This window comes from Neopelma chrysocephalum, unplaced genomic scaffold, assembly GCF_003984885.1.
Source record: "Neopelma chrysocephalum unplaced genomic scaffold, ASM398488v2 Primary Assembly neopelma1_76, whole genome shotgun sequence".
In the NCBI taxonomy this organism is placed as follows: domain Eukaryota; kingdom Metazoa; phylum Chordata; class Aves; order Passeriformes; family Pipridae; genus Neopelma; species Neopelma chrysocephalum.
This window is the reverse complement of record NW_020897737.1, coordinates 13,396,581-13,405,856: the sequence shown is the minus strand read 5'-3', so window position 1 is coordinate 13,405,856 and position 9,276 is coordinate 13,396,581. Positions and strand designations below refer to the sequence as shown.

The following is a 9,276-nucleotide window of genomic DNA, read 5'->3' as shown; positions in this document are numbered from 1 at the left end:
CTGGATGGGGCTCTGAGAAACCTGGTCTACTGGAAGGTGTCCCTACCCATAGTAAGGGGGTTGGAACAAGATGATCTTTGAGGTCCCTTCCAACCCAAGCCATTCTGTTAATCTATGAAATTTATTCTGGACACCATAGACCCTGCTCAGGAGGAAGGGGTGCAGATCCAAGAACTGGGCTTTTTTTCCTACATTCTCCATTTCCTGTTCTGTGCTGGTACAGGGTGACTGCTGCACTTTATTTGACCCCGGCGGTGATATAACCACAGAATCAAGGAGGTATTATCTCTGCAGGGAGCTTCAAGCAGCTCACTTGCTCTCCTAACACCCAACCCATTCTCCTGCCTCAGTTCAAAGCAAGACTCAGGTGGCATGAAAGCCTCTTAGGCAGCTCAGTCAGACCTGACCTTCTCCATCCACCTGGCAGAACCGCCAGGTCACACAACACCTCACCCCACACTGAGGCTCACAACAGCCTTGTCCTCAGGGATTGCTGCCTCTCCTGACTGCAGCCCAACAGCACAGAAAGTGAAAACCATGTGCATTCAGAAGAACTCAGCACCTGGCATTTGGAGTGCTTTAACTGCAGTCGCGCCCACAGTAAAAATTATAGTCCCATAAATTACACGTGTAACTACAGTTTGGTCAAAGTCTTTTCAAGGTTTCCGACCGAGTAAGTTATAGGTTGTAAAGGTCATCATAAAAGCACTGGAGAAGTTAAAAATCTGTATTACCACAGGAGTTCTCTAATGACTTTTTATCAGCTGTAACTTGTAACTCACGTATACGAGAAGCAACTCGCAGTTGCCAAAGTTCCTGAACACAAACCAGGAAAATTACAGAACAACACAGGCATGGCCAAATGGAGCTGCAAATGAGATGCTGTGAAGAGAAAGAAAAGGGGCAGCTGTGCTTTGCATATCTCTTAACTAGTAGTACAAGCCTTGGGCAGGGGTAACAGAGGAAACAGAGGTTCCTTATTCCCCAGTAAAATTCCTTTCTCCTGCATCCTTCCAGGACTGGAGGCCGTAGGGGAGATGAATCATACAATATTGCAAGACTTGTAAAATCTTATCAATTCTGAAGTCCAATTTGTGCTAATCAGTGCACGTCACAAGTGCAAATGATAACTCAAAGGAGCAGTTGAATGGTGCAACCAGCTGAAATTGAATCATCTGAAAAGTTCACTTGTGGCCATAGGACCAAATCACCACCGCTTTCCATTTTTCCTTAAGAAAGACTTACTTTCCTCTCTTAAACAACCATAACTGGGCAGCTGGTAGCTGTTCCCATCCAAAATCTCACAGTGCTCTTTGGAGACACCAGACCACTCATGCACAGGGCACAGAGCCACAGGGGGAGCTCTGCCTTCACACTGTGCCTTACTTTCTTCTGCTGAGCTTTTCCAGTTTCTTTTCAGCCAGTTCATAGTTCAGGCCAAACATTGACCTGAGATACCACACAAAGAACTGGTAGGGCAAAACATTACATAGCTAAATTTCTTAAGTTACAGGAAATAAGTTTAGGGGATCCTAATTTATTTTCCTTTTGCATCTGATTTATTGCCAGCATCAAATATGAAGAGCCAGTACCTCCCAGGAGCATCAGCAAGGACATTATTTCAGTGCTCTGCATATAGACTGAAAGGAGCCAAGTGAAATTTTAATCATGCAGATAAAACTGTGAGTAAACCCTTTCTTCTAAGAGGTTACAAAACAGATTTTTCATCTTTTGAGATAGCTCAGCATGAGAGTCAAACTTTGCTTTCAGTTATATGGGTATAAATCTGGAGTAACTCTGATAACCTCAAAGGAACTCCAAACTCACGTTTTCTCCTTCACTGAAGCTCTGAGATTGTGCAACAGAGGAAACAGCAACACTAGATTAACTCTGGACTTTGAACACAGCTACTGAAACCAAGGCTTTGCCAGTGTGAACCCCCTTCACTCCTGTGAGACAGTAATGCAGTTAATCAATTACTGCACAGAAGAACCCCAACTTTTCAACAGGATCCAGAAAAACCAACACTCCAAAGTCGGTGTTTCCCAAAGCACAGGCAGAACTCTTGATTTTAAATGGGTAGAACTTCCTAATGGTCCATAGTTTCAGACTGGAGCAAAGTAAAAGCTGAGATTTACAATGCATGTGTTGACCAGTCTTTAACTGCAGCAGCCCTTTGTAGTGTCATATTGTGTCCTGTGTGCCACCCATTGTTCAACTTCATACATAAAGCTTTGACATGCTCTGAGTTTTCAGAGCTTCTGCATCTACAGACTTTCTTTTATTCATAACCTGCCAAAAAAAATATGTCTTTGAGGGGAGAGGAAGATTCAAAGGAGACCCACAGTTATTTAACAGCCTAATTTCTAGCACTAACCACATGAAGACAAATTAAGCCTTTAAATACTCTTCTTCTCTGAACAGGGATTTCTTGAGCTTATCAGCACACAAGATAATGGCTCACAGTGCAATCTGCAACTAGTAATATCCATCTTATTTCACTAAAACATTTAAATATGAGACACTTTGATGATATTTGAACATTCTGAAATGTTAAGGGTTAATTAAGGCTTATCCTTGACTTCTATCCACTCACCTTCAGCATAGTTTGACTCCAGTGACACTTTTTTTCCCCAATTCAAAAACTATTGTGAATTTGCTTCCCTGTAATAACAAGATGCCCTCCCCAAATGTTGTCTTTTTTCTTTTCCATAAACCCACATAAAGAATAAAAACTATAACATTAATTGTGAACTTCTTCTTATTTATCAGTCTTGCATAAGGAAACACTTGGTACAGAAAAAAGACTTTCTCAAGGTCAGTGGATCGTTTGACTCTGAAGAAACAGTCCTGGCAAGCTACACCTGAAAATAAATTCAGCTGGGAGACACTGAAAGACTCATCATCAGATCTCAGCAGCTTGCTGGGGAAAAACTGTGCTGTCTGAAATCACCTATTTCAGCACAGCTTTAAGTGCTGACCATGCAGTGGGCACACAATTAAAATGAACAGTCATGATGGTTCTGTTTCCTGATTTCACATGGAAATGAGGTGCAATTGCACTGCCAGTCCCTCTTATAACATTGGATTTGCCAGTGGCCCATCACCCCAGTTTACTAACCTGGCCACCCACACCGACCCTTGTGTGGACTTGGTTTCAGGTTGGGAAGGGCAGGGAAATTTTCAAGAAATGTCTCAAGGCCAAAGGACACGAAGCTTCATCAGCTCTTTTCTGTTCACAGAACTACTTTTATCTTTTTCTGTTATTTACTGGCTTCCAAAAGTTTGATGAAAGACCTTTGTGAGCAGATAGCAATTAAATGGAAAGTGGATGCCCTTCAGTGTTTCTTAAAATTGAACACTTTCATGAGTTGATATTCCAGGAAATTACCAATTATCATTTTGATCCCTTTAGGATTAAAGTCTAGGAGGATTAACTAGGATAGCAAGATAAGAAAACAAATCCAAAGAAATCATGCTTTACAGAAGATTTAAAGCCTTCCAAAAACCTGCACTTGGTAAATTCAATGTAGTGTTGAATCAGAACCCCAAGCAACCCGCTCATGTGTGTGAGATCTCTATCTTAATCTTCATCTTACAGCCCCAAATCAGACTGTTACCATCTGTACCATTTGAGCCAAGGAATTTTAAGCTGATTAGTTATGTTTCTAACTCTGAACACTCATCATTCTGCAAACAGTCTAATGGGAGATGCCCTATACCTTAACTTACATATTTTACATTGGTCTTCCTCTAAAGCTGTCTGTCAGTCACAATATTTAAATCCTATGTGTTTTCTATGTATTTGAAGTTCACATTGTATTTTGTTAATACACTGAGTTCCCAGCTGAGGTGCAATAACTTTAGTGTGGAAAAAGGCGCTACCTCAGCACTGCACTTCTCATTTGCTGTTCCCTTGAATAGCCTCACCTAAGAGGCTAACTGGCCCTGTTTTTGTCATCACAGAAATGGATGCTATTTTTTTCTTAAAAAATTGTGAATTCCACCAATGCCAAGTACACAAGTGTTTGCATTTACCCCTGAGGTAAGAAAGCTCTACTCAGAGGCTCTAACAAACACCACAGTTGAAAGGTGAAGTGATGCTGCTCACAACAGAGCAGCAGTTCATTTCAGCCTCTTCTCAACACACAACTACACGGGCAACAGCAACTTATTTCCTTTCTCAGGACTTTTCTAAAAACAACAGCTCAGTTTCTAGCACGCCTGGCAGCCACAGACCTGGGCGACTTGCAGTTAAGAGTGAATCTGAATACAAATTTTGAAACCAGAATCCATTACATGCTACAGAATTTCAGTTTTCTTTTATTAGAATAGCAAAAGAGAGGTGAGAAATAACAACAATAAAACTGGAAGTGGGGTCCATTCTGACACAGAAGAGTTATGAAAGGCAGCAAAGTTTTCTTCCCAGTACAATAATTCCTCAGGATGGACCAAAAGGATTTTTATCACTGCCATAAACTATGTATTATCAGTGAATGAGAAGACTATTTTACTCCCTCCAGACAGCAAATTGACAATATAACCTGGGCCATTTTGGAAAACCATTATCAACAAAATCCTACTCAAAGAAATTAAGTCTGTCCCATCTCTACCAGATCCCCTAAGATTATATTTGGGCAGCTAAAACCCAACATGTTTTCCCAAGTGTTATTTCAGTTGGGTTACCTAATTTCCAAAAAGGATTTTGTCAGAGGAACTTTAGGCAGTGGTCTTTTTTTCAGCCAAGCCCATCTCCAACAACTCTTGCAGCACAAAAATATAGGAGAGACGTTAGCAGTTGGTGTCATAAAGCCCTTCTACGCTTCATACTCAAATATTTTAAGATCTTCAAGTAGTTCTTTTGCAAGTGCCTGCAGATCTGCATTGCGGCTCTTTGACAGGGCGAGGATGCGCTGGAATGGCAGAGTATCCCTCAGCTCGGGAGCTGTCCTGGCCAAGACTTCTGGCTCCAGGATCACCGACTGCAGGAGCCTCAGAGCATGAAGGCAAACTTCTGTGTCCGGGTCTAAAAGCAGGAAACAAAAATATCCAGGGTTTGTTATGAGTCCAAAAAGGCAGCACTAAAGGTCTACAGTGCCATTCCTCATGACCTACCAGGCAGATAGGGAATAACTCAAGGGTCATAATTCCCAGCTGGCATTTGGTGCTGGCTGCTTGGCTCTAAGAGGAACCTGAAAACAACATCTTGATCCTCTCTCAGCAGCCTCTGCTCAGCAGTGTTTGGGAGGGAGAGATAACCAGGAACCTTTCCCTTGTTTTTCAGATGTTGAAAATACTATAAAGCAGGGAATTTATCTACTTGGATTTATCCAATCAGTACCCAGGATGTACTGTTGGATGGAATCCAATTTAAGAGCAGAACAAGCTACATCCCATGATTATTCAGACTTAAAAAACAAACAGACCAAGGAATCAAATCTGCAGTAAATCATCAGGCTTTTCTTTCATTCCTTTTTCTGTGAGCCTTCGGATTTCTTCAAAGCTCAATAAAATATTAATCTTCATAAAACTTTTTAGTAACCATGTATCAACCTTCCAAGTGTTTAATTCAGTCTACACAAAATTGAAATGGGTACTGGAGCTAAGCACTGCTGCTCAGGAATGCAGCAAAGACCTTTGACTGACTTAAGCCAGGAAGACGTGCAATAACTCCACTGCTAAGAACACAGGATGCATTTTTAATTAACTGAAACATTAGGAAGCATTATATTTTAATCATTCACAACAGTCCATTTGCATTTAGTGGTTTACAGCTTTATCAAAAGCATGTGGTAGAAAGACTTCTCTATTCTGCATTTTCCAAATGAAAATGCCTAATATATTTTTATGGCTGAAGTAGTTATTTGCCCCACGTGCCGTGCATTTTTAATGCACTTTTCATTAGCATACCTAGTCTTCAGCAAGCTTTAGATAAAGCATTGTGCAGAAACATTGAGAAAATTAATTCAGATCCCTTTGTGCACAAAATCACCAGAGAGGCCAAAATCTCACTGAAGGAGCACAAATGCAGCGCAGTGATAAACCACTCTGCACTGAGGGTGAAGGAAGCATTTGCTGGGCTGAGGTGAGTTCTTTCCTTTCCTGGCTTATTTAATACCTAACACTGGTGACCTGAAAAAGGACTGAGGAGAATTATTCATTAAAGCACAAGGTCTGAAAGCACCCAGGGGGCAGAGAACAGAATGTGATGGACAGTGAAGAAGACTATGGTTTTAAGCATGACTGCTAAAATGGGGATTTTTAAGTAATCCCCAGTAGCACATGGCTGAAGTACAATATTAAAGATTGTGACATCTGATCTACACCCACAAGCCAGGCACTCTCTCTCTCTTCCTCCATTTTCCATCATAAATGGAAAAAAATCAACCCCCTAAGAAAGGAATTCTACTTTCTCTTGGAAAACCATCAATAAACCCCCAATGATTAGTGCTGCACACCCCACAGAAGTGGGCACACCCATGGTACAGCCACTCCTATTGCTGACACCCAGGCTGAAGGCTCCAAGGAGTCTCTTTCCATCATCATCTCCAGCACGATGTGACTTTCTGAGTTATAAGCAGCCACGACCCATGGAGAAACGCTGCAGCTCAGCCTCAGAGACAGCAACACTTTATGTCCAATTTTCTGGGCAGCAACACTTCAGTGAATCCTTCTAAAAAAACACTTGGGTGCAAGTTTTGGCTTTCAGATTTATTCTGAACTAATCAAAATATGACTAAAAGCCTCAAATTCATTCTCTCATTCCTTCCATTTTTGTCTCCATGCCTGCCACATTTTTTTTGTTTTTAATGCCTATTTTTTTTGCCATATATAATGTTCAAACTCTGCACACATCATCTGCCCCCTTTTTCTGTACTTAGAATTCTATGTTTATTCACCAGAAATAGCAGCCACAAACTATAGCCCAAATAGCTAAGAAGAAAGAAGCTTTGGGGAGTGAAATCCATGTAGTTCATTATAATCTTACTCCTTGTGACATTATTCCTCCACAAAATAAAGCCATTAATGCTTGTAATGGCTTGCAGTACTGCTGGGAAGCTTCATACATGTAAGATGAAAAGAGCTTTTTTATTAATACTGTTACAGGCATCAATGTTACTGTTATCTGCGTTTGAGGGCTGTAGAAAGTAAAGAATTGATCAGGGAAGAAGCGTTAGCAGGGGAGCCAACAAAAGTGAGGATCTGTAGGAGATCAGGAAATGATTTCCAGCTTGACAAGCAAGGACATTTTCCAGTAAGAGCAAAGAGGTTCTAGGAAGAACCTCCAGCAGCAGCCAGGGAAGCTCAACAGCTTGAGTCGCTCAAATGAAGAACAGATCAGGCACGTGGGCACACAGCAAAGGAAGGAAATGATCGTGCACCAGAGGATGACTTAATACACATTTAACCTCAGATTGCCATTGTTTTGAATGTATTCTGAGATGTTCCCAGTTAAATAAATACATATGCCTTAAAATACGCTCCCTTAGGATTACATGTGGTTTTGAGAATACTACTTATTACGGATAATCATGTTTCCTAAGAGGATTTAAACAAAAAAAAAAAGGCAAACCATAGAATCCTTTCGCTTGTCTCCAATATCATTAGGGACTTTTTCTAAAAGCCCTGTCTACAGAGCACTCAGGAAAATGTAAGGAATCTTCATTATTCAGCATTATATTTATCTCAATAGCTTCCAGATTTAGTCATTTCTACACTAGCTGAGTAACATTTTGTTTGTACAAGATCAAAAAAAAAAATCCTTTTAGCTGTAATCAAATCACTGCATCACATCCTCCCAACAACCAGCACACACATCTCCAGTTAAAATTTCAAAACTACAGCCGTTATTTCTGGGGAAGAGGGGGAGAAATCAAGCTGCTTGCCTCAGCCAGGGATCACAAGCGTAGCACAAACCTGCCACCACCATAAGATGCTGATGTAATTTTACCAAGGTGTTGTAACTGCTGGAGTTTGCTGACGTCCTGCCAGCTGCCAGCTCTGCCCTTTGATGTCACTGGCTGTCACTCACTGACAAAAGTACCCGATGGCGTGGACAGATTTTAGTCACATCTGTCATTAGCAACAAGCTCTCAGATGAACTGTTTCCCGCAGCAGGGTTTAGGTAATGGCATTACATCAGTGCTGAACAGCTTATCCACAGTTGCCTCTGAGCTGTGTGAACTCAATTTACACGTGGCCACACCACTCCCTGGCCACCTGAGTGCAAGGTTTATTGCCAGCAGGCTGTTTACAGCTACGTCCGTGCACAAGATCAGAGGAGTTCACAAGGCCAAGTGCAAGGTCCTGCACACGGGTCAGGGCAATTCCAAGCACAAATACAGGCATTGAGAGCAGCCCTGAGGAAAAGGACTTGGGGATGCTGGTGGCTGAGAGACTGGAAATGCCCCAGGCATGTGCACCGGCAGCCCAGAAACCAATGGTGTCCTGGGCTGCACCCAAAGCAGGGTGGGCAGCAGGTGAAGGGGGGATTCTGCCCCTCTGCTCTGTCCTCTGTCCTCGTGAGACCCCACCTGCAGTGCTGCATCCAGCTCTGGGATCCCCAAAATAAGGAGGATGTGGACCTGTTGAAGTGAGACCAGAGGAGGGACACAAAGATGATCAGAAGGCTGGAGCATCTCTATGAAGACAGGCTGAGCTGGGGCTGTTGAGCCTGGAGAAAAGAAGGTTCTGTGGAGACCTTAGAGCCCCTTCCAGAACCTAAAGGGGCTACAAGAGAGCTGGACAAGGACCTTGTACAAGGGCATGTAGTGATAGGACAAGGGGCAATGGCTTTAAACTGGAAGAGGGTAGGGTTAGATTAAATATTAGGAAGAAATTCTTCATTGTGTGTGTTGTAAGGAACTGGCACAGTTTGTCCAGAGAAGCTATGGCTGCCCCATCCCTGGAAGTGCTCAAAGCCAGGTTGGATGGGGCTCTGAGCAACCCGGTCTAGGTGGAAGGTGTCCCTGCCCACAGCAGGGGGGTTGGAACTGGATGTTCTTTAAGGTCCCTTCCAATTCAAACCATTCTGTGATTTTACAATTTCAAAAGCTTCCCAGCACTGCTGTAGGTGTCATTCAACTCATTTACTGTCTGATTCCAGCAGGAAGGGGGGATCTGCCACTCAGCCTTTCTTTTTTATGAGCCTGTCACACTTATCTGTGTTCGCAGAATATATCTAACAGAGACAGCCAGAGCCACAGCTTCCCCCAGGTAGGATCCCTTTGCTTTGCCAATGCTGAAGCAGCACCTGCAGCAGCAGAGAGTTTTCCA

At 42.5% G+C, this 9,276-nt stretch overlaps 1 protein-coding gene across 6 annotated transcripts in view; it reads right to left on the bottom strand.

The window, feature by feature from the left end:
• Positions 1-4,291: 4,291 nt before the first annotated feature.
• Positions 4,292-9,276, bottom strand: part of HSF2BP (heat shock transcription factor 2 binding protein) — a 31,145-nt gene continuing 26,160 nt past the window's right edge. For 5 of the 6 annotated variants that reach the window (XM_027689054.1, XM_027689056.1, XM_027689058.1 and 2 more), the window contains one exon: positions 4,292-5,026. In XM_027689054.1, coding sequence (XP_027544855.1) covers positions 4,818-5,026 — 209 coding nt within the window. In that variant the 3' untranslated portion in view covers positions 4,292-4,817. The remainder of the gene's footprint in view (positions 5,027-9,276) is intronic. The other variant, XR_003535103.1, reaches the window with a different exon arrangement.